Here is a 24,575-nt window from a genome sequence, read left to right as displayed (position 1 = left end):
ATTACAGAAAAGAAAAAGAAAAGAAAATAGAAGAGGTAGGCGAGGGCGGAGAGACGAAGACGATGATTGGTTGTTCGGCGGGAAGTGACGGCGGAATCGGCAAGGGGTTTTCAGAAAGAGAGGATAAAGGCCGCAGAAAGAAGAGGGAAGAGAAGGAAAGGGTAAAGGAAAGACCGTGAAAAAGTGTGCCGCCACCTTAAACGCCCAGACGGACGACTGCTCCGCTATCCAGGTTTATTTGTTTTTAAGTTATGGGCTGGCTCCAGCCAAGGCCAACTGGCATCAGCTTTTGTTGGGGCAAATCTAAGAACAACTGAGGTATTTCGTTACCAATTATTTTATCTTTTAATTTGTTATTTATCTATTTTTCATGCATGTATTAAATTTATAGTAAAAAGGGGTAAGAATAAAAAAATTAAAAATTAATTGAATAATACTTGCCAAAAGTATTAAAGAGAACACAAGATTATTGTCACAAGCTGAATTAATTCCAAATATTTACAAAGACGTAGGATAAAAAACAAGAACAAGTGGTTCTTTTTCCAACCGAATTCAGAATTTATTGGATATATATATGGATAGTGTGATTTTTTTTGTCTTAATTTATGTGCCCTACAAAAGCCCGCACATCAGCCCGAAAAACATGGAGAATCTGACATGGCCGAATGGAATTCAAACTAACCCTTCTGTTCACATGGAATTGTATATAAATGTGTATGAAGAACAGTCATAATGTGCAAAGCATTCATAATATTAACAGGAGTGAGACTGTGAATAATGAAGCATGGTGTATGTATCTACAAGAAGGAATCTGGCAGAAGCTCAAAGACTGTATTTCTAACTGGCAACTCTCTGTAACGGAGGCCAAGCAACCTCGTCATCTGTGTAGCCACGAATGAGGAAATCGGTACAGTTCTTTTGGCATCCATGATTATATGGGTTCCTGAACCGTCCATCAGGGCCACGAAGATACCCGTAGCGAATGGCATTTGATAATTCATTCGTGGTGATGTTTCGAGCTATCTACATTAGAAAATAAAGATACCCAAAAGTTTAACAACATATTCATTAAATTCGCTATCCTTTAAATGGACTTAAAAATCTTCACGTAGTTGGTGGGCAACACAGTTAAAAAGTAGGTAAATGAACTCTTCATTTACCTGGGATGCCTGTACTGTGGTCAAAGTTGTAGCAGCAATCAAAACAATAGCATCCAAAATGAGAAATGCAACAATACCAGGATGATGAATAATCACATGATGAATCCATGTTTCATCGGCAGGCAGTGCTGGTATTGCTGTCCAGATCCCTGATGAGACAAACGAAGACATTAACAAAGTCAAATATAAACTAATTTGATCTTGATCAGAAAAGGTGACGAAGAGGAGAGGCTTATTTGTCTGAAATCCACTTACTTTGAACTGCAATAGATGCAGCAAGGAATGAAGTCAAGGTTCCCATGCAAACGAAAACAAAGAAGTCACGTTTATTTTTCTGCAAAGTGCACAATAAGTAAAGCAGATGAGGAAAAGAAACGAAGAAAATATGAATAATGGTCAGATTGCAGTACCAGTCACCTATAGCATCTTGTTTAAATTATTCAGTAGGAGATTAAATGAAAGAAAGGGGACAAAACTAAACAAAGAAGCTAAAAATGGGAATGGAGGTTGCCACTAATGTGAAGGCTGTGCAACTGATGACAGTATTGGCCTTAGAACTCCATATTAGTCCTCCAATTCAATAAAAATAACCACCAACTATACAAGAGTCAACAAAAAGGCATAAAATTCTTACACCCCAGGCATGAAAATAATGTGTGATTTACCATCCTAGTCCTAGATGAGTTTTGAACATATATACATCAATAAGATGATAGCATTTGCATCCACAATAACTTAATCTCAAATAAATATCCTACTCCAGAGGACATTGATAATGTGGTTATCTTCCAATAAATTTCTTACCTTCCCAACACAGTTCGATATCCATGGGCAATGGTGGTCGAATTGTTCAATACAACGCTTACAGACAGGACAGTGCTTAGAACGAATGGGTCTTATTATCTGACAACATAGAGAAAACATGGTCAAAATGGCTTTGCAAGCTGAGGAATATATATATATAGATATGCATACATAGTTACAAGGAAAGGTTCATCAGGTAACCTTGCAGGTAGGGCAAAGCTGAGACCAATTTCCTGTCCATACTGATGAATTGTTCATATCAATACTCAGCAAGGGATCCTGCCAGTTGTGAATAATATACTACTGGTTCAGTTCATGCAAAAATATAGCAAAACTGAAGAGCTTAAAATCCTTTTTTATTAATTTCTTTCTTTTCCTTTTGAATGAATTTTGAAAACAAGCTTAAAATCCTAATTGGCCAATTGATCAAGCTAGAAAAACTTCCAACAAATAATAAGCATGCAATCCTCTTAGGTCCCCCTCAAGGGTCATACCAGACTAACCAAACAAACTCTAGAGTCTCCTTAGGAGCCTGCCCCCTTTCAGCAAACTCATGCTCCACACAAAAATTCTGCATCTCCAAGCTAGAATTTTTATACAGCTTGCCCTCAAACTCTTCATTTATTGCACAAAGCTAAGCTAGAGAACTTCCACTTCCTATTTTCCCCTCCCAACTGTGGTACTGGTGATTCAGAAGACACCAAAATTGAATGTCCATTTCAGACACGTATACAATATAAGCCTCAAATTCACCCTTCACGTGAGAAACACATACAATTATAAAACTTACGCATGTGACATTATGCATATGGGTTCTGTTAGCTATAAAACTTTTTACATAATGATACTACATGCTATACTCAGCCTTCCTACAACCATGACCCAGCTCACTCGAACTACTGCTATTTGTGTCTTCCCTTATATAAATTTTGCAGTCTCCACAGAATTCACATAGTTTTAATCCATTCCAGCCACTGTAAAAGGTTACAGTTATTAAACAGAAATGCTTGTACCTCTGTATCTTCATAGCCATCCAATCCTCCATGTTTTTTAATATAACCTGGATCTTTACTGTAGAGAATTGAAAAAGCCAATCAAGAAAACAAAATAAAAAATAAAAAAATTTAACCAAGACTGAAAAATTGTTTAAATTCAGATAATTGCTTCATTTATAGTTCAGAAAACATGAATGCAATAAAATGTTCAGTGAGTAGTTTAATTATACATTTCCAATCTTGTCAAAATGTTTCAATTTTTGGTTCAGATATTAAAAATGCAAGGTACCAAGCAAAGCCACATTGAAACTTCTATTCAGTAATACAAGCATATGTGATTGAATGGGAAAGATAACTCATAAGACTAGACTAGCCAAGGTATTCTATTTGATAGCATTTCATGCATGAAGCTCTAAACAATTATATCTAATGGCCTAAGAATATAAAACACCACGAAATAAAACAAATATGTGAAATCAATTCAATGAATATCAAAATCAGAGGACAAAGAATTACCTACTACACCTGTAGAACATTATCAATGAACCAATAGCTAGGGAAACATCAATCCATCCCCAAAGTCCAACAATGGCAGTTACCTTAGAAAGACTTGGAGCTACATGCATCTTAAAGAAGTCAGTCATAATTAATGACAAAAACAAACATGTTCATGACTGAAATTTTAACATCATAGCTTACTCACCAGTAAGAACTGAGTTGATGAAGAGGATAATTAGAACAATTATAACGCAAAATAAGATAGGAGCATAACCAACATCCCCCATCTTCCCACTGCAGAACTTGTCCACCAATCGATTGCTATTGGCTCTAGCTGCGTTAGACTGAACAAAATCAAAAGAAACCAATAAAATAAAATGGCTGCAAAATCTCCAAGATATAGCAAAAATTAAGAGAAAGTAACAATAAGGGATATCCAGGTGGGAATAGTCTGAGAATTTGATACAGATACCAACTGTGTAAACCATCTCCGTGAACACATTTCTAACTGGACATTAAACTAAACCAATAATGCAACTCAAAGAATGACAAAAAATAAATTGCAAGACTAATAATACCATTGTTATATGAAAATATTCACACCTTCTGTGGTGTCATAGTGTTTTACAAGGCAATAATTATCTATTGCAGATGTGCTATTCTCCCATCCATCAAAGAATCAAGCCCCACTGTACTGACACAAACACACCCCAGAAAGGCAATACCAAATATAATTGTTCAATTGGGTCCCAAACATCATAAACTAATTTGTTGTGGCATCGTGTTTTGGAAAGCAAGTGAATAAATTTTGAAGCTATATATAATCTATGCAAAGCCTAGCCTGACGCATTTAATTTAGGCTTATAATCCCTCCCAACCAGAGAGAGGGAGTACACCACATACTCGATATAAACTTTTTCGTTTTAATGTTTCAAAAGAGTAATGAAGTAATTTGATAATGGACACTTCCAAATTCCACATGGTTGGCTCAGAATAGTTTCTGCCTACTCACTTTTTGAGAAACATACACAGATGAGAAATGCAAGATCATCTTTTTTTGGAGAAAGGGGATATGAAGGAAGAATAAAATGAAGTTCGGTAAGGTTTAAAAAAAATGTATGAGGCACTCCAGCAGCCAGCATACTTAACAATAAGGTGACTGACCACATAGAGCCAGAAATACCCAGCATTACCCTCACTAGAGATAAGGCCCCCTATCAGAACATCTTCCAGGCACAGTCCTATTAGGAGAATCCCAAAAGTCATTTCCTCATAGACACCATATTCAAATTTCCTGGCTTAAATGTTTGTTTCAATGAAAGTATGCAAACAAGGCAACAACTACACAAAGTCACGTACAAGGAAAAGGGCGATTTGCCGATGACCTTTATCATATGCAAGCTGAACAGGGGTAAATCCAGCTTTATCTTTCACCACTAATTCCTGCTTTGTGCCTGCATGCACGAGTACAGTGCATGCTTCTGCATTTCCTCTTATTGCAGCCCAGTGCAATGGAGTGCAACCTGGCAGCATTGGATATACAACATCATAAAAATTTTAGTAGTAAGATTAAAGCGGTTACTGAGTAAGGTGTAGCCTGGCTCACTAAACAAATATTATAACAATCACAGAGTTCAGAATGAAAAATACAAGTTTCTGACCACTGTTTACAAATTTAAATCATAAAGAAACTCTCATGCATTAATAACACAACTGGAAAACTCAGGTTGCCACCATTGCAATATTAATCACAAATGTTTTCCTGAACACACGGGTATAGAGTGCATATAGCCCTGAAGGTCATGAGCACATACACCAGTACCTTTTACAAGGTTAAAAGCTTGCATATTAGATAGTGCATATTGATTATTGGATAGTACCTTCTTTGTCTTGTCTCCCTTGTGATGCATCTCTAAATAGAAGCAATCTAATTGTATCTGCAAATCCCTTATACGCAGCCCTGTTTAACACATCACAAGAATAAAATTTGTCATTAACAAGCATTTATTACTTTTCACAGAAAAAGGCTACTGCACAAGAAACTGAATTAAGCTACTAAATATCAAAAACCAGTAATGTTCAAACCAAAAAGTATCTCTTTTCCCTGGGGTAAAAAGGGTTAAGTCTGAGATTGCAGGATGGATCCTGCTTGGGTATGTGAGTAACATCAACGATTGCAATCATATATGAAAAATCACATTTAAAAGGTTTTATTTTCTCCAATATGCTACAACAACCAAAGTCAGACCACTTCTAAAATTGCACCAAACTGCTATCCCCTCTTAGTACTAGCTTGTAGGCTAAGGGAAAAACTTCTTTTAAATGCAAATTTGAGCTCATAAACAAACCAACTAGCATAATTTGCCATTCATACAAAACAAACTAGAGCCATAAAGAAAAACATACTACGAATCTATATGGAAAGAATAGTACTAAGTATTTTAGGCCCTCCAAAATATAATTAATTGCTTATATTAGATTTACGTGAAATCAATCTCTAAGCCTATATTATGATGGTTGCATCTAAGCTATTTCATAAAAACATACCAATGAAGTGGGCACCTTCCATCATTATCAGGTGCATCATAATCAGCGTGATATTTGGCAACAATGTGATTTAAGAAAGCCGTTTGCCCATACTGAGCGGCAACATGAACCGCCTGCAGGAGACAAAATAGATTGATAACTGCGTCAAGCCCCTAACTTGCATTACATAAGTCAGCAAAAAAAAACAAAAAATTGAAGCTTTTAGAGTCCCGTAAAGAGTTAGATTCAGCAGATAATACAAGAGCAAATCGAGCTCCATTCTGTTAGTGGCTTGCATTACCCGATAACCATTGATGTCAGTGGCTTCGACTCGAGCTCCATTCTGCAAGAGCACATCTGCCACTGCAATGGAACCCCTAACTGCAGCCCAGTGCAAAGCAGTCTGCTTGTTGTTGTCAATTGCATTCACATTTCCACCATGCTTCAATCATATTAAACAAAACAAAAAAAAGGCCCAAATTTATTTAAATCTCAACAAAAATCCACCACTAAGCTATAAAAAATATAAAATTTTTCGAATTTACCTCGGTAATGTACTGAGCAATATCTGGGAAGTTGTTGAGAGCAGCCCACTGAAGGGCGTAGTATCCGTTACCGTCAGGTGTAGTAAGAGAGGCACCATCTTCTTCCACGAATTTCCTCAGTTTATCAAAATCTCCATAAGCAGAGGCCGAGAAAACATCGATTACAGCAACTTGTTGGGTTTTCGGTTCTGATTCTGATGACACCACCTCAATCTCCGAAGAAGCCATGTACAAAGAAATCTGAACGGATTTTAATTCCAAAAAATATATTCAGGGAGGATTTTAGGGGTTTAGGGTTTATTCCTCCAGCAAGAATTTGCGGTTGCTCTTTGACGATGATGACCTGTTCCTGCTTCCTCTTTTTCTTTTTCCCTTTTTGACCTTTTACTCAAAATGGAAAAAGCAAACCTTTACAGATTTTATGTTGGGTAATTCGGTCATTGCCCAATAGGGTTCTCCCTTGCTTATTTAAAATTATTATGGCGGTGTCAGGTGGTGAATACATTTCCATCCTTCATGTACGGGGCCAATCCAATCTCACCCGTGTCTCTGACCACGGGTGCCTAGAAAATTACAGGCAATATCATTTCAGGGGCACCTGGTCCTGATAGCAGCTGGGGTAGTTTCCATTGAAAAGGGACCTTGTGACACAGCCCATGAACATGATCACAAAAGGAGGATTTGGATGCCAGCGGCTGCTAGTTCCTTGATTTTTTTGGATGATAAAACATTCAAGAAAACATCCCACAATCTAATTGAACAAGAATCTGCGAATGATGGGAATCTCGGAAGTGATAAATGATGATGATGAGATGACAACCATGCTTGGCCCCTGACAGATATCTTGAAAGCAAGACGAGTAGGAGTTGAAGAATGCAGGGTTTTTCAGGTGTTCAGTCTGGTAAGAAAGCATAGACAGCCTCGCTGAAGACATTAAACTTGTGGGAATGAACTGTGAGGTATCAAGGAAACCAAACGAAGCAGTAAAAGTGGAAGGAACATACATTTATTAACTGGAGATGTAACGTTCTGTTCCTGTAGCATACTTCCAGTCACCTGTTCAAAGAATCATAACAATAAGCAACATGAGCCAATTACAAAGATTGCAATAAAACAACAAACGGGTCTTGCTCCTTTGTCCCATGTGTGAACTCTCTGTGTATTTACTCCATGCCTGTGTCAGAACAAGAACAACTTGGGCTAAGAATGAACAATACAACCACTATAATATTAAGAGGAAGAATAGACTACGAGAAATTTCTTTCTATCCATTTCAGAAGCAGAACTTCATATCTACCAGAATCAGTAATTCCAATAATTTTTGAAAATTGCAAATGATAGTATTTAGATTGCACAAGCATTAACCAGATTTGCATAAGGTTATGCTTGATTCATTTTTATTGTATAGATTTTAAGTGAACTAAATATTATCATATAATTAATAAATAAATTCAAAATTTTAAAAGTTTAAAAACAAGTATTTATGTGTGTATGAAATAGTAACGTATGCATTATTATCTGATATTATTAATAAAAATTAACAAACTGGCACAATAAAATTCTTTTTGGAATATATAAACATTAATTTACTAAGTAACAGTATGAACTACTATTTAAAAAAATAGTATGAATTATCAGAGAACGAAATATGGTATATGAATTTTTAGCCACCAATTCTCGGTGTATATAATACTTATGTGTTATCAATTAATCAAATATTATTATCTTGTTAATGAAAAAAATAAAAAATAAAAAATTTTAAAAAATAAATATTTATTTTGAAAATTTTTATTATTACATATTTATGAGGTGAGATTTTATAATTAAATGATAATATATAAATATTATATGTATATTGATAGGATATTAAATATAATTATTTTTAATTTTCTAAAAGACATTTCTTTTCTCGTCGGGTGAGGAGGACAAATTAAAATAAAAAAAATCAGAAAAAGGAAAAAGAATATACGAGAGCACTCAAAAGGTAAGCCAATCAATGCAAACCACTTGCTTCAGAAAACCACCATACTCCAAGTACTCCCTCACTTGATTGAGAGAGAGAGTCCCACCACAAATGTCACAAGCCATGACAGCAGCAGCGGCAGCAGCAGCCAGAGTCATAGCCGTCGCCAGCAACTCCACCTTCACCGCCGCCTCTTCCTGCTTGCTCCTCAAAACGCCGTTCGCTTTGAAACGTGGCTGCAACGCTCTCAGCTTCAACAACGGTAGACGATTGTCCAAGAGATTGTTTTCTTGCAATGCCCTTTTTTACCCTCTGGTTCAGATCAAACAGGAAGGCCAACCCGAAACCCTCGACTACAGAGTCTTCTTCGAAGATACTTCGGGCACAAAGGTATTTTCACCTCCGTTTTGTTCTTGTCAAAATCTTTGAAATTTAATTTTAAGTTGTAGTAGTAGTAACATTATTTTGATGGTAATTGAGATTTGTGTTTGCTTAGATTTCTCCTTGGCATGATGTACCGTTGCACATGGGAGATGGTGTTTTTAACTTTATTGTTGAGATACCCAAAGAATCAAGTGCGAAAATGGAGGTTGCTACTGATGAGCTATACACTCCCATTAAGCAGGATACAAAGAAGGGCAAGCTTCGATATTACCCGTAAGATCTGCTGATTCTGATTGTGCATAGCTTATTGCTCAATTCAATGCTTGGGTTATCTTCAGCTAGGATTTGTGCTAGGATTGTCAAATTTTTCTCCATTTTTCTAATACTTTTACAATTAGATTTTACATTTCACCAGGATTTTCCTCGGCAATGTCATATAATACCCAGAGATACTTGTCTTGATTTAGAAATGACCCAAGTTCTTTGCTCATTGTAAGTGAATAAGTTAGTCATTTTCTTCAAGTATACATGTAATAGCCAGAGAAACTTGTCTGCTAAAAGCAGAGTGGTTGAGTAGCTTCTAATAAGAGCAACTGATTTTTAGGAGATTAAAGATCACAGTTGTATTAAGGTACATCACACTGTACTTCTTCAGGTGATGCACTATCTAATGGTCATCAGGGGATGACTCAGACTGTAAATGCAGCGTGGCCTCTACTTAGTAAATAGTATGATTTTACCGATAATCAGAACACATTTTTTATAGGATTTTTGTTATTAGAATCCACTTTGTTTCAGCTTCTTCCTGTTGTGAGTTTTCATTGTCGAGTGTGTCTCTCAGAGGTTTCATTTCTGAATAATCGGTTCATTGTCCATCAGTTATAACATAAACTGGAATTATGGATTGCTTCCACAAACATGGGAAGACCCATCTCTTGCAAACAATGAAGTTGAAGCAGCATTTGGTGATAACGACCCTGGTAATTCCCAATACTTGTTTTCGGTATTTGATATTTCTTGCAAACCTTTTCTTCTTCTTTTTGTTGTGAAAAGCAGCATCCTGAATTTTTACGTTTGTGTTTCTTTTCACTTCTTAGTTGATGTTGTTGAGATTGGTGAAAGCCAGAGAAAGATTGGTGAAATTCTAAAGGTTAAGCCACTGGCTGCTTTAGCCATGATTGATGAAGGGGAACTTGACTGGAAAATAGTTGCCATTTCATTGGATGATCCAAGAGCTTCTCTTGTTAATGATGTTGATGATGTTGAGAAGCATTTCCCGGTATTTCTCTTTATCCTCTGCAGGGTTTTGTAATCATTTATTTCATCAATATATTGATAATGTCATCAGCAAGAATAGTGAAACTAGGAACTGACTTATACTGCAATTTTAAGTTGGGTTGTTGATATTACTAACTTATTTTACTATGACTACCAACAGTAAAGATGTCAGTATTACATGTTAGGAAATTGAATCATTTTAACTAGTCTTGTGCATGGTCATCTCACTTACGAGTTACAATCGCAAAACTTTTGAGCATCCATCTGGTGATATTTTCAGGGGACTCTCACTGCAATCAGGGATTGGTTTAGAGACTACAAGATCCCTGATGGAAAACCAGCAAACAAGTTTGGTCTTGGCAACAGGGCTGCAAACAAGGTAAGTACTGATTTTGTGTACCCTTTTTCCTACTCCCAAAATACCTCTGTGATTCGTCCTGCTTCTGGTCTCATATGTTCTACCTGTATGTTGAAACAGGATTATGCTCTTAAGGTCATTACAGAAACTAACGAGTCTTGGGCTAAACTTGTCCAAAGATCGATTCCTGCTGGAGGGCTTTCACTTGTATAAACTCGACCAGGAGCATTAGAGCGGCGATGCTTGCAATTTCAAATATTTATCTGAGTTTTACTTCCCCCATCCCCTTGCAAGCAAGGCTTGGTAATCATAGAAGTTGATGCCAATGAGTAGTCTGCTTATTGTTTGGGTAAATTAGAAAACTGTTTTGATTGGGACAGAATTTGATTTCTTCTGATGTGATAAACAGGAAAAGACTTCTGTAGGATTGACTTTCCTAAAAATATAAAAATAATAATAAAGAAAAGCTCTCTTTCTGTTTGTGTTGAGAATATTTGAGATCTTAAAGGAACCGAATTTTGCTGCCAAATCTCACTCGAACAGGAAATGACGAAAACTGTTTAATTGATCGATCAGTGTAACTTTATAACAAAACCTGCAGCTGAGAACCACTTTGTAATCCGATTACAGTTTGTATGGTAATTTGACATACTTTTAACTGAACTGCAGTTTGTATTGTACATAAAATTGATTAATGTAACTTGACAGTAGCCAAGGGGGAATTTACAATAGGCCTCTGCCCGACAATTATGAACCTAATACTCTGAACCAAAGATGATTACATAACTCTACCACCAGCTGTATTCAAGGGCTTCCTTGAACCTCTTTTCCAAGGCAGAATCAGCAGAGAAAGAACGATCAGCCTCCACCATCTTGGACTCTTGGCCGTTGTTAGAACGACATCTTCCTCGGCGGGTCAGAAGGCTGTCCAGCGCAACCCACTTTAGTGCAGAGGCCTTAACATCCAGAGGTGGCGATGGAGGAGGAGGTGGAAGAGCTGGAGAAGTTGTTTTACAGTGACGAGAGAGAATCAACATTGCAGCTGTAGGCGCCATAACCAAAGATGGAAAGCCTAAGAATACTGGGAATCAAAATGGGTACTTGATAAACTGGCAGTCGTCTGTTAATATACAGGAAGAGTAAGACCCTGGTTTGGTGAGAAACCCAGGGAACTAATCTGTGGGCCTTGTGTCGGTTTTGTCGGTATTTTTAACTAGAATCGGATGGGTTTAAGATTTACGGCAACGGGTCCAAAGGTGTGGGTGATTTTGTCCTGATCTTGACTACACCTAACGATTACCAATGAGCACAAGCCAGGTGGTGATGGAACCAATACCGTGGAGATACACTCGACCAATTACTGGTTTGCAGGACATGGAATAAAAATTCTGTTGTCACTTGATGTTCCATTTTTCATATTATTTTTTTTAAAAAAATATTTTATATTATTTTAATTCTGCAAAGCTTTGAGAGACGGCATAAGAATATAAAAGCCCTGAATTTAATTGAATTGTATTGTCTAGAAGACGTTTGAGGGTCAAAAGTAAGATAGAATACTATGTTTTATTTTTCAATGGTGTATTTTGGTGCCAACATCGACCTTGTTTGTCTATGGTGTCCCTTAGTGTCCACATGAATCCAATTATTGATATCAACAATTTAACTCTTAAACTTTGAACTTAATAATTAAAAATAACAATTTAATGGTAAAAGTGATGTTAATATAAAAATTTTGTTAGATATGTAATGTAAAATTATAATAAAAATTTCAAAAGAAATACCAATTGAGAACAGAAGATTTTTTTCCAGAACCGTAGACCTTCCTTTTTCTAGATAAAATAAAATCTTTTTTCTTTCTCCGTTTTCTGATAACACTAATTAGCCATCCACGGCAAAATGTTACAGAGGACTTATATAGGCTGGAGAATACTCTTGCCTCATAAAATGGGGAGTTAATTACTAGAAATAGGGAACTGAAGATGATTCAAAGTCCCATTCAAAATGCAGCAAAAGCAGGTTTCGGGGGATCAACGAGAAAAACATCAAGAAGTTGATCAATGGTGGTGTACTCAAGATCAGGATATAGGCTGGAAGCCTCAAGGTCATTCTCCCCAAGCTCATAGTTGAGAGGATCACCCTTTACAAATAAGGAGTGAAGGACGGACACTGGTATATTATCTGGAAATGGTAAGGCTGCAAAAAAAGTTTGATAAATTCTTGATTAATGTAACAGATTGGTATCAATGAAGTAACGAATCAACCAGCTCAAGGAAGCAAAGTCCTGAAACTTACTCTCTGAGAGTTTCACCAGTTCTTCCTCATGTACATGAATCCTCTTGAAACTGCTGCCTGTTTTCTTCTCCCACAAAGCAATCAATTCAAGCTGGGACACTATATTTTTGGGCATCTGATAGATTACTATTCGATTGCATGTTCTTGGGTCATTTGCTACTTTGATTGTGTACTCCGCCACATCTTCTTCATAGTTCAACAGTGCTGAACGTGACAGATAGAAGGGAAAAACAGGAATACTGAACGTTAGATTTCAAAACCATAGAGCTTGCAAAGATTCAACTACATCCTCATGCTCTTCATGTGGACGAAGCAAATAATTCACAAAGTATGCAGCAAAACAATTTGCAGATACATAGGTGTAAGGGATCCCAGCTGCTTCCACTGCCCTTCTGATCTTTCACTTTTTGTCTATACAAGCTTCGAAAGGAGGGAGAGTAGTCACTCTGTCCTCTTCAACCCCGAACTCCGACGGAAGGAACCTCCAGATAGCAAAGATAAAACTAAATCAGCACCAGTTTCTTCGTTCTAGTATGAACATGAACACAAATATTTTATCACAATTTAATTAATGTTAATCACCTTTATGCTGCCAGCGACTTTAATGGCTTCAATTATGTTAACCTGATCAGGAACCTGGGGGAATGGTAACGCTGAGATAACCACATCTACTCGACGAACTGCATCCACAATCCTATCATGTTCGTCCAACTCTCCCTGTTTCATATCAATATCAACACATGCATGCATGCACATACACATATATTAAATAAAATTACCTGAATGATGGTAACACCGATAGATTCAAACTCCTCGAGCAGGTTTATCTCGTCTGGATTGGATTGAGGAGTGATAGGACGGGTGTAAGCGAAAGTTTGATGTCCACACTTGATGCTTGCCTTGACCGTATATTTTCCTATGTATCCAGTTCCACCAAAGATGAGAATCTTACTTGCTTGGGCACTAGCTTCCATTGTTCCTACCTCCTCTTTTGCTTCCATCACACCCTCTTGCTCGGACCTATGCTCCCTCTATTGCTCCATTTATAGAAAGTGAGGGTTTCTTTGCACTTTGGGTTTTCAATTATTTAAAATGAAAAGTCAAAATCAAAAGATTGAAAAACTAATGAAATTGATTATTTAGTTGTGATCGAAATTTATTATATAAATTAAATAAAAAAGATATTATACGCATAATTAAAAATAAAGATGGAATAAAAAATATACGACAAAATTTTTTAAAAAATTCCATCACGTTTTTTTTAAAAATTTAAAAATGACAAATACATAAAAACTAAAAAAATTAAAAGAACCTAAGACAAAAACATGAAAGATCTCCTTTGAGCCACGGCCAGCCTCTACTGAACGGAGCCGAAAGCAACTCGGCCGTTCGTTGAGTGCGTGGCCAGTGACTTAGCTTTGGCACGGCAGACCGGCTAGCTAGAGTCCAAAAATTTGTCATTCCCGGCTGTTCCCATTTACCCTAGCCGAAATTTGCAAAGGCTTTTTAGCTGGTTTTAGGCATGCGAGAAAGAAAGCTATCAAAGCCCGAATCACCGTCATTCCCCTTTCTTCCAACCTTTTCCCCTTTATAATTGTACCACTGTCCGACAATGTGACGGACGTAAGGGATCGGAATACGTTTTACGTTAATAAATAAAGATTTTTAAACATGTTTTGAATTGAAAACTTAAACTCATGATGTGGTAATAAGTAATATCAAAATATATTTAATTTTTCATTAATTTAAAACTCTTATAAGAAATAATAAGATTAAAATAAATATTATAAATTTTATATCAATAAAAAGTGTATATTTTAAATTTATTACAAATAAAGATCTTTTTTCATCTAATAAATGTTTTTTGAGTTAGATTTATGATATCATATCCTATTTAATATTTTATTAACGTAAAACTCTCTTGAAATATATAAAATTAAAATATATATATATACCAAAGTGAATCCTTCCTTATAAGTAAAAAGAGATAAAACGATACATGCATTATCTTAGTATGATAACTAAATTACTTATAATGTTTTATTTCTTTATAGACGAATATTGAGAATACCACTCTTAACTTTTTCTCGAAAAAAAAAAATGAACAAACATCAAGAAAAGATGAAATTAAAGTCAAAATTAACAGGAAAAAAAATTATGTACATCAAATGATATAAACAAATATCAATACAACAAATCATACAGAGATACTGAGGACATTATTGTAATGTTTTATTAAAATAATTGAAAGCATCAAAGAAAAATGAAATTAAAGTGAAAATTCACAAAACAAAAAGTAGGCATAAAATTAATTTATGTATGACCTGTCTTGTCGTATTTATGTCGTTATCTTACTTTATAAATTGTGGTGATAAAGTTGTACGAAATTACACATAAATGAGAAAACTATTGTTTTGAGTAATTGAGTTCTCTTTGTGTACATGTTCCCTCCCCCAGACTTCAACCTAATGGTTAGAACCAAACCCAAAGGGCAAAGGGTATGGTCAACCTACTTGGTAGTGGGATCCAGTAACCTGCGGCCATGCCCAGAAAAGGATAAAAGGGAAAGCAAAAGGGTTGTCCATGAACCAACTTCTTAAGGAAGCACAATGCAATCATTAAATAAAAGTGTAATTATCAATAAACAATCTGCATTGACAAGATGCTGAAGCCTTTCCGAACATTCAAGTCTGAGAACTCTATCGACATAAGGTTAATGCCAACACAGGGAAGTAAAGAATCAGTATAGGTATCGCAGATTGTTTTCAGTGAGGAGACAGCATTCAGGGTTCACCAGAAGATTCTCTTGCTTCTGCAACTTTGGGTCCAAGCAAGGGTGTCGTGTTTGATCTGTCAACTTCAGTGACTTGTCCCTCATCTTCATTAAATCTATCCACACTATGCAGAAATGTTCCTGTCATTGCCATGCATGGAATTCATTCAGCCACTCCAATTTCCATGACTTTTCCAAGTGTATAAGCTAATAATTTGCCTCAACTAGCCCCCCAAAAGAGACCCATTTTCTGTTTGGTTGTGAAAGAAGAAAAGGAAAAAAAGACAGACACAGAGAAGTGACGATACCGATAAACCATATCCCAGCTGCTGGAAACAGAATTGATGTTAGAATAAGAGCAGTTTCTCTCCAGTTGTTGACAGAGTCCTGCACAATCTCTTTAAAGGTAAGTTTTCAATATATTTACAGGCTAAAACATGTATGTAAAACAATATCAGGAACTTGGAGAACTGTGGAATTTGAAGTTATAAACATAACAAGGTTTTCTTCAACAATCTTAACTTTCCATTACGTAGGTTATGGTAATTTATGGATACAATATATACAAGAGGATACTTGGAATTTTTTTACTTAAAGGACTAGTCTTCCCCAACCATAGACAGGGATTTCTGATCCAACTACTCAACAAAGAAGTGGGGTCGATGCAAAAGTCTGAATTTAAAGAAAAGGAAAAGACAGTAGCAACTAGAAAGTAATGTGTTTTCTGCAATGCCTTGTAGGAAAGAGAGAAACCAAATAATTTTGATAGATAAGGTGAAAAGCTGATTAAACATGCATTGCAAGACCTTTCAAATCCTCGTCTTAACTTTTTCAGCTATTAAATTAACAATTTAAAAAATTAACCTGTAGTTTCTTTTCTACATCATGAATGCCAAGTAGCTACAGTTCATAGAAGTCATTTTTCAGTTATTCTTCTCTTGTAGCCTTTGGATGGTAGAAAGGAGGTTCTATTTGGTCCAAAAAGGAAGTAAAATTTTATTCTTTAATTAAAACCTTATCTTTGTTATTTGACAAAAATATTTTGAATTCTAGCAGTCTTTAACCTCATTCAATACTCTGGAAGTTGGGTTTAATTTTTTTCCATAATTAGTAGTTCATTAGACCTACTCCCTTATTCCTAGCTCTGCCCCTGACCCAACAAAGTTGTTGAGTACCAAGATAGTTCTACAGAAAGAAACACCAAATGCTCATCTGCCAATAGTGAGTGCTGTAAATAAATGCACATGCAGAATTTGTTGAAAAGGCAAACCTGGAGGACTCCCACAAGTGGTGAAGAAGGCACATCACCAAATATATGAATTGAAACAGTAGAGATAGCCATAGATAATGGTCTCAAACTTGGCTTAACACAGTGGAGGCTTATGTAATTTACAGGACCCTGCAAAGGAAAAACTAAAGAACTTCATATTGTGGAAGTAGTCTTTAGTTCGGGCTTCCTAACATGCCTTTGATGGTAATAACATAAATAGCAAAGCTGTTTAATTTCTGAGCTAACAAGATTTTTCTCTTAGTTTACAAGTGGAATACACCAGGCAACTCCATAAATCTTCCATAATTATTAACTTTATGTGAGTAAAATCCTTAGTTAACTAGTAGTAAAGCAAAACTAAATAAGATAAAATGAAGACAAAAGGAAAAAAAAAAAGAAAAGAAAGGAAAACAAAGTACACTGTCAACTATATGATCTAACCTCTGACACCCTTGGTTGCTCTGATTGTAATTCCCAAATCAAGACCTCGACTTGGTAGACAGGTATCGAATCTACTGCTAGAAGAAACTAAACTACAGGCCCGATAGCTATCTACTAATGCATTAAATTGCAATTCATCCAAATAAGAATGTAATACTGCAATGGCTAATAACTAGTAAGACAGGATTCTATTTACTTTAGAAAGGAGATACCTGGGTGGCGAAGACCAGTAATTCACCAATTGAGAAAAGAGCTAGGAAAGCATACATGCTCTTAAAACAAAAAGCAGTGAAACAAAAGATTGCCCCAAAAAATGTTGCTATTGAGAGAAGCTGCAGAAAGAGTCCATGGAATTTGGTGATGCAGAACAAGCATGTTAGTGGCATCAGGGCAAAAGCATATAATGTACTACTACATATGCATAAAGCAATTGATATATAAATGTATCAAGAAAATTAATCTTAGAGCATTTCCTTTAAAATGCAAGAGAACTTACCTTGAAAGCGTTGGAGATTGTCGAAGTCATGAGATCCAGAATGTAACCTCCTGCTAGTGTGCCAACTATCCCACAGACAATGGTTATTCCTCCAAATATCAGGTCTGCATCACTCTGCAAGAAGATCTTAACTTGAGATAAAATATCACCAATTTATTTAATGCATTGGCGCTTTGTCTTATTAGCAGTTTCTATCTTCTGAAAAGACATAAATTTTTAAAATAAAGGAAATATTAGACGTTAACTTATAAGTAGATATTACAATCACATATACTTTAAAAGCTTACCATTTTATAAATATTGTAACCAGCCTTAGGCCCCCAATAAGAGTAAGCACCTAAAACAAAGTTGTATGCACAATAACCTGAAAAATGGCCACTCTCAAGTTAGCTTATTTATGAGTTGTCAAAACATGAATAAAATTATTACAACCCACTATGTACATGTCCCGAAAGAAAGTTCATCAAGGAGTGAGTAATTGAACTAGTAAGACAACTCATTGAACTGGAGAAAAACATCAATTGCATAAAGAATTACAAGAACAACAAATTTAACATAGAAGTCCTCCATGACTGTTTTTCAGAGATACATTAGCACAACGGCAACTCATCTGTGAAGCAGGGTAAAAGGACATACCTAGAACATTGACAACATAAACCTTATCAACCAAAAGTTCTTTCATGTCTTTGGTAAATCTTGAAAACCGGTTCAAATTCAACAACGCACATTTTAGCCTGGCCAGACAAAAGTATTCAAACAAGATATGAAAATTATTCAGGTACATTTTCAAATGGAAGACTTCCCATATGCATAAGATATGCTGATAATCATAGTTGTAGTTGTAGGGGAAATAACAGCAGAAAAAAGGCTATGCATGCATAAACAAGACAACAAAGCAGAGATATTAACCCACTGAAGCTCAAGCTATCTATAGTTAGTGCATCTTCTATTCTTGATATGGGTCCTGAACGTTATGCTGAATATGTATTAGGCTATAGAGAGTTTGGGACACAGCTTAAAATTATGTTTTTCCAGTTTCTAGTACATTATAAGAAGTTTCTGCAATACTACAAGTAGCGTAAGGCCTATAAATAAGCAATTGTATATAACATATATTATGAGCTTCAAGATAATGGCCCTCACTTGGAAAATGTATGGCCGAACTCTTCCTTCATGGATTCTGCACTACCTTTAACATTTAAAGCCTCTGTATCTTCATCAAGCATCAAAACCGTTAAGTACATCCAATAATAAGAGATCTTACACATAAGAAACTAAGTCAGAGGACAAATCACCAAATGAGTTTTCATGTAATGGTTAACTTCTTAACAAGAAATTATGGCTGAAAATAGAACAGAGGGTAACTCATCCAACCATATTGCACCTAAGATAAACTACTTGGGCAATAATCTAACCTTGAACTTAATTCCGTTAGATTTTTTATAGCACACACATGTTAGGGTTAAGCGAACATCAATGGTTCAAACAAATTATAACTTCAATAATTTTTTTTTTCTTTTTTTTGAGGGGGGCAGGGCAGGTAGAAAGGGAAACATTACTTCTCAAGCACATCTTTGACAAAGCATCAAATTTTACTCAGTCGGTAGTTCATGGTAGATTTTAGTTATTGCAACTTGCAAGACCTGCTTGGAATGTAAAATGGAAGTAAAGATATTCTAAAGTGATCTATAAATGAGAAATCATGACATGTTCTTTTCTGGTCAAGAACAAAATACAGTTTTCAAGAGAGAAGTGCAATAGATATGTCATTTAAGCAGCACCTTGAACTTCTGGTATAGCTGTCTCCATAGAGATCAGTGCTTTTCTAGACTCAGCAGGAGCAAAACCTGTATCAATGAATCATTAGAAAGTAACTGGAAAAGGTCTATAGGACCAATCCAAGTTGCTAGGTATCCAATGTGCACCTTTCAACTGCAAAGGCTTCATAACAAAACCCAGAATAGCAAATGGAAGCATCATAATGGCTTCCACCCAGAATGCAAAACGCCAATTAAGATAACTTCCAACCTGTTAGGAAGATCGCTATTGGCTAGTTATCTCAAATTAACTTATGGGCAGAGTATAGAGCATCATAAAACATCGACTATACCAAAACTTGGCAGATCTGAAATAAGGACGGTTCTTCTAGTTCTAAACTAGGAAGGAACTTACGAGATCAATTTAGAAAGAGAAAAAAATTTAATATGTATGAAAGAGCGATAAAAGAAAACTTACTAATCCACCATAAACATAGCCAAATGCATATCCAGTTGGTATACACATGTAAAATATTGCCAACCATGCTGTTTTCTGATACAGGGGCAGGAGAAGAATAAGATGTAAGGGGATGACATTAACAACAGGTTTCTGGTAAAACGAGGAAAATACACACAAAGAGCATGCTGCATATAACGCCCAAACTCAAAATATTCAATGGCTAGATGACTGTGATCAGTAGACATAACAAAATAATTAGATTGAACCCTGAAAGGCTACTAAATTTATATAATGGGCAATCCCAAAACAATTAACTTAATTTCAGCTTTCAACATTAAATTTTGAAGCCTCAACATCGTTCTTTCACCTTTTTCATACCAATTTGTGGAAAAGGACCCAAATTCCTTAATTTTTAAGATAAAGTGACTATCCCATTTGGCCACATTAGATCTTCATTCAAATCAATAAGTTACAAACCTTAACATGCATCAACTTTAAGATTCACTAAATAAAGGAAATTGTGCCATAGATCAGAGATCAACATTGCAAGTGCAGTACCCCAAAATTTAAAGAAATAGGTTCAAAAGGGAAAAAGAATATCAAAAATAAAATATGAACAAACCCACGAGGTAATGAACTTACTTTAATATGAAAATTTTAAAAGCTTTAATACATAAGTATCAGCTGAAAGTATTGAGAATTTTGTGACATCTTGATGAAAACAAAACACAAAATGCACACACACGCATGCGCGCGCACACACACACACATATAACTGAAATGGAACACATCTCAAAACCAGTATACAGGGCTGGTGTGTCCCCCACTTGTCTATATATTTCATACGAGAAACCTGACGCCTTTTGTATTAGTACATCAGGCACCAAAGTTCAGGCAAGCTTAATATCCCTACTGTTATCAGAGAGAAAAGAAATAAAATACCTGTGCAACAGGGGCATTGTCATCAATGAAAGGAGCTGCAAGACTGATAAATGAAGCCTCACCAACGCCGACTAGCCTAGAAAGAATGAGATTAGCACAGTGATCTTATGACTTATTATCTTAGTGCTAAAATAATCATATATTAAAAAAATGAAGAAAGGAAAGAAACAATTAACCCACTTACATGCGGCAAATTGTAATGGACCAGAAATTAAATGAAAAACCACAACCAGCTGTAGCCACAGTCCATGCTGACAATCCAACTCCAATAAGTCTAAATGGATTAACACTGCAAACATTTTATAAATACATAAAGACTCACATACAAATCAATTTAAACTGAGTCATATAACCTTAAACTTTTTATAGTATAATCTTAAGTAACTTATATGGCTAACTGTGGTGCCTCAAACACAATATTCATCTTGATCACATCCGATCAGACTACAAGATATAAGAGCACAAAACAATTAAACATACCCCAGAAGCGAGATTTATCTGACACATGCATGCACGATTAATTTGTGTTCAGTAATTTGGAAACAAAGTGACTAAATTCCAGCCTTTACACAGAAAGATCTAAGTAATTATCATAAGGCACAAGCACATATACATCTATAATTAACATTACATCAAGAATGAGGCTTCTATTCAACATTAAAGCCATGCATGAAAAGTATAGCTAAACCAAGTGGATGAAACTTAAATATTTATGATACTTATAAATATATGCTTGGCCCATATTTCTGCAGTTTACATTTTTTTTTATTAAACAAATTTTCCAGACGATTGAATTTCCTTACCTCTTGGCTAATGATGCAAATATGGGAGAAGCCACAAGAAGTCCAACCATAAATGCAGACGACAGAATTCCATCTTCAAAGTTGTTCAAGTTAAATTCACCCCTATACAGAACAATGAACTCAAAATAAGCAAAAGAGTTTAAGAGGTCCCAAAAAGTAACTGCAAATTTATTTACAGATCAATTGAGCAGTTAGAAGTTCAAGGAGGTTTAAGTTCTCAAAAAAAAACAAAGGCTATTATGTAAAAGGTGGTGCATCAGACGATGAATAATATGCTTCCAAACAAACATGAGTTGGTATTGTAAGTCTTTTCCATCAATAAATATCTACATTGAGCCAACACAGCTTCAGTCTTGCATTCTAATGTTGCAAAAAAGAAAAGAAACAAAACCACATATTATAAATTCCTTAATTTTTCTTCGTCACAAACTAATCTCTCCCAAGACTCCCATGTCTCCCAGTTTTGGTAGAAAATGAAACAAATTAATGAGATATCAACAGGTGTTTACAACTGTTGTCCCCACCAAACCACAGAACCTAATAAGAATATCCACCATCGAATGCCTCAGCATCAAGAAAAGAAAAATGAGGGTCTCCAAGTCTTACTGTATTCCACTACCAGAAGTGCATGTACCACTCGATGTGCAAGTCCCCTGACTCCCATTCACACCATTGCTTGCTATTGCTCCTCGATCCACATAATTTAACAAGTTAATAACACAGAAGATAACCAGCAACCTGCAAAAACAAACCATAATGTCGAAAGCACTACTAAAATTTTAAAGCATCACTTGCAAAATCTGAAAAAAAAATTAGGTGTCACTGACAATCGACCCTAGCTTTAAATAAACAAATTTAATCTACAACTCACAGTCATGATACATAACTACTGGCTTTCGAAAGAAGCTAAATGTCTCCTCAAATTGTGTGCTCACTCTTACTGACATGGAATTATTACAGTTTCTATCTAGTCTTGGGCAAGAAAAACGGAGCACTCTTTCCTTTCCCGCGCATAACATAAACTGGATATTTGCATAAAGTGATCTCCTAAACATCTGAAAGCATTGAACTTTGCTGTATGAGAGAACAGCCAGGAACCACTAACCTTAATTACTACAAAAAAAAAAAAAGAACCCATAAAATGCAGAATATGGGTACTCAGGTAAAGAATTCGAGCCAAAATCTTGACTTCCAAACAAATCCCAAAAATCCCAATTGACCAAAAAGCCAGCAAAGCAGCTAACTTTACAAGGCAAAACAATTAGGTGAAGCTTCCAACAACTATAATCTTCATTTTTTGTTTTCTTTTTCCTTCATTTTCTCAGCCAGCAAACTAACGTTCGACATTCAAAAGCTTATCAAAATAAGGACAAACGAAAGAAAGATACCTTTTGGGTGTGAACCAGGAAGGCTCTGGAACTGATAATGAGACTGAATTCCTCGCCATGTCTGTCTCTGCAGAAGAAGCTTTTGCTTCTCCTTGTCACACCCGTACTCCGCTATGGATATTTCTTGATTTTTGTTTTCTGACGTTGGCTTTTGAATGGTAGTTCAGTTGGTAGTTAAGTTTATAAGAAACGAAAGAATCTTGTAATTCTATTGGTCACTTTGGTTTGCTGAAAACTGAAACGTGCTGTTCTTCTTTAAAAAAAATGGGAAAAAAACAGTTTGGTGTGTTTTAAATTTGGTAAAAATATCTCGTTAAAAAATTTTATCAAAATTATACAAAAAATTATTAATTTTTAAAATAAATATTTTATCTTACAAAACTATTTTTTATTAGATATATAGATTCATTCGTGAACCAATCATTAGTGTTTCGATAAATTTAATGACATGTTAAAAATAAAAAAATAATTTTATCTTTAATTAAGTTTTTAAATTATTATAATATAATTTTATTAATTTTTTATTAATTTAATGAAAAATTCCCATATGAGTACCGAAGCTCCCTGAGAGGCCGATTGGAGCTCCTTAGGGAACCCGATTGAGACTTTCCTCCTTTGGGGGTCCTTGGGAGCACAAGCTTAGCCCCACTTTCTTGGAAAGTTTTTATTTTTTTTTAAAAAAATAAAATAATATTTTTTAAATTAATTAAAAAATATTTTAATTTTTTTTATAATTTCTATTAATTCTATTTATATTATTAAAGTAGGTGTTTATTTTAAAAATTAATAGATTCTTTTAAAATTTCGAATAAAATTTAAAAGTAGGGTATTTTACTTGGTAAATTGTGGAACTCTATTTTTCTTTTAGTTATGTGTTTTATAAGAATAGGATGAGGTTATACTCACAGAGGTCCCGTAGCTCAGTTGGTTAGAGCGTTGGTCTTATGAGCCGAAGGTCGCGAGTTCGAGCCTCGCCGGGACCATTTTATTATGTTTTTTTTTTAATCTTCATGACCACCAACTTGTTGAAAACATTTCTTTTTACGTTTTGAATGACTATTATTCACAATAATTATTGTTTTTAATCTTCATGACCACTAACTTGTCGGAAACATTTCTTTTTATTGTTTTGAGTGATTATTAGTCACAACAATTATTGTTAATCATCAAAATTATTAATCTCAAATTCGTCAAGACTTATTTTTTTTATTATTTTAAGTGATTATTATTCACAATGATCAATATTAATCTCAAACTTGTCAAGATCATTTTTTTTTTAATTTTAAGTGATTATTATTCACAAAAATCATTATTAATCTCAAACTCATCATGATCATTTTTTTAAAATAATTATTATTAACTACAATCATCACTAAGTATAATCAATGCAATTATATACATAGTACCGTGGAGATAAAAGGAATGCAACTGAATAAGAGAGC

The 24,575-nt window shown here is 35.2% G+C and overlaps 3 protein-coding genes, 1 non-coding gene and 1 pseudogene across 5 annotated transcripts; 2 read left to right on the top strand and 3 right to left on the bottom strand.

Moving 5' to 3' along the window:
• Nucleotides 1-576: 576 nt before the first annotated feature.
• LOC110418683 (Ankyrin repeat family protein with DHHC zinc finger domain-containing protein) lies at nucleotides 577-6,849 on the bottom strand. The gene is made up of 13 exons (XM_021431473.2): nucleotides 6,529-6,849; nucleotides 6,285-6,425; nucleotides 6,005-6,117; nucleotides 5,338-5,417; nucleotides 4,817-4,980; nucleotides 3,663-3,801; nucleotides 3,476-3,575; nucleotides 2,978-3,035; nucleotides 2,166-2,243; nucleotides 1,965-2,063; nucleotides 1,416-1,494; nucleotides 1,161-1,309; nucleotides 577-1,023 (listed from the first exon to the last, which is right to left on the bottom strand). Exons 1-13 carry the CDS (start codon nucleotides 6,754-6,756, stop codon nucleotides 838-840), a joined length of 1,614 nt encoding a protein of 537 aa, XP_021287148.1. The 5' UTR covers nucleotides 6,757-6,849; the 3' UTR covers nucleotides 577-837.
• A 1,651-nt stretch (nucleotides 6,850-8,500) lies between these two features.
• LOC110418686 (soluble inorganic pyrophosphatase 6, chloroplastic-like) lies at nucleotides 8,501-11,002 on the top strand. Its single transcript, XM_021431479.1, has 6 exons — nucleotides 8,501-8,881; nucleotides 8,988-9,148; nucleotides 9,755-9,855; nucleotides 9,973-10,154; nucleotides 10,434-10,532; nucleotides 10,632-11,002. Exons 1-6 carry the CDS (start codon nucleotides 8,603-8,605, stop codon nucleotides 10,722-10,724), a joined length of 915 nt encoding a protein of 304 aa, XP_021287154.1. The 5' UTR covers nucleotides 8,501-8,602; the 3' UTR covers nucleotides 10,725-11,002.
• A 1,505-nt stretch (nucleotides 11,003-12,507) lies between these two features.
• Nucleotides 12,508-13,777, bottom strand: LOC110418685 (eugenol synthase 1-like; annotated as a pseudogene).
• Nucleotides 13,778-15,106: 1,329 nt separating this feature from the next.
• On the bottom strand, nucleotides 15,107-23,349 carry LOC110418684 (Major facilitator superfamily protein). Of its 2 annotated transcripts, none has more exons than XM_021431474.2 (16): nucleotides 23,134-23,349; nucleotides 22,352-22,483; nucleotides 21,746-21,847; nucleotides 21,127-21,231; nucleotides 20,943-21,018; nucleotides 20,019-20,093; nucleotides 19,709-19,811; nucleotides 19,565-19,630; nucleotides 18,927-18,996; nucleotides 18,420-18,517; nucleotides 18,071-18,147; nucleotides 17,784-17,897; nucleotides 17,500-17,619; nucleotides 16,847-16,975; nucleotides 15,885-15,963; nucleotides 15,107-15,717 (listed from the first exon to the last, which is right to left on the bottom strand). In XM_021431474.2, exons 1-16 carry the CDS (start codon nucleotides 23,190-23,192, stop codon nucleotides 15,587-15,589), a joined length of 1,536 nt encoding a protein of 511 aa, XP_021287149.1. In that variant the 5' UTR covers nucleotides 23,193-23,349; the 3' UTR covers nucleotides 15,107-15,586. The 2 variants fall into 2 exon arrangements, with proteins under 2 accessions (XP_021287149.1, XP_021287151.1); XM_021431476.2 differs by having other exon boundaries at nucleotides 18,927-18,990.
• A 693-nt stretch (nucleotides 23,350-24,042) lies between these two features.
• On the top strand, nucleotides 24,043-24,116 carry TRNAI-UAU (transfer RNA isoleucine (anticodon UAU)). The gene has a single exon. It is a non-coding gene; the product is annotated as a tRNA-Ile (tRNA).
• The last annotated feature ends 459 nt before the right edge of the window (nucleotides 24,117-24,575 follow it).

The sequence above is a fragment of the Theobroma umbraticum genome, unplaced genomic scaffold, assembly GCF_002168275.2.
Source record: "Theobroma umbraticum cultivar Fairchild unplaced genomic scaffold, ASM216827v3 scaffold_50.0, whole genome shotgun sequence".
NCBI classification, from domain to species: Eukaryota; Viridiplantae; Streptophyta; class Magnoliopsida; order Malvales; family Malvaceae; genus Theobroma; species Theobroma umbraticum.
The sequence above is the reverse complement of the archived record's forward strand: the minus strand, read 5'-3'. Positions and strand labels throughout refer to the sequence as shown.

Bases quoted from the DNA above. Each gene is read 5' to 3' on its own strand.
- LOC110418684 (XM_021431474.2), bottom strand. From the start codon at position 23,192: ATGGCGAGGAATTCAGTCTCATTATCAGTTCCAGAGCCTTCCTGGTTC. The intron at 20,094-20,942 runs GTATTTTATTTC...CCCCTGTATCAG, and splicing joins ACAATGCCCCTGTTGCACAG to AAAACAGCATGGTTGGCAAT. The intron at 15,718-15,884 runs GTATCGTCACTT...TGGCAATGACAG, and splicing joins AGCTGGGATATGGTTTATCG to GAACATTTCTGCATAGTGTG.
- LOC110418683 (XM_021431473.2), bottom strand. From the start codon at position 6,756: ATGGCTTCTTCGGAGATTGAGGTGGTGTCATCAGAATCAGAACCGAAA. The intron at 6,426-6,528 runs GTAAATTCGAAA...ATATGATTGAAG, and splicing joins TTGCTCAGTACATTACCGAG to CATGGTGGAAATGTGAATGC. The intron at 1,024-1,160 runs GTAAATGAAGAG...TTTCTAATGTAG, and splicing joins CCACAGTACAGGCATCCCAG to ATAGCTCGAAACATCACCAC.
- LOC110418686 (XM_021431479.1), top strand. From the start codon at position 8,603: ATGTCACAAGCCATGACAGCAGCAGCGGCAGCAGCAGCCAGAGTCATA. The intron at 9,149-9,754 runs GTAAGATCTGCT...ATTGTCCATCAG, and splicing joins GGCAAGCTTCGATATTACCC to TTATAACATAAACTGGAATT. The intron at 10,155-10,433 runs GTATTTCTCTTT...TGATATTTTCAG, and splicing joins ATGTTGAGAAGCATTTCCCG to GGGACTCTCACTGCAATCAG.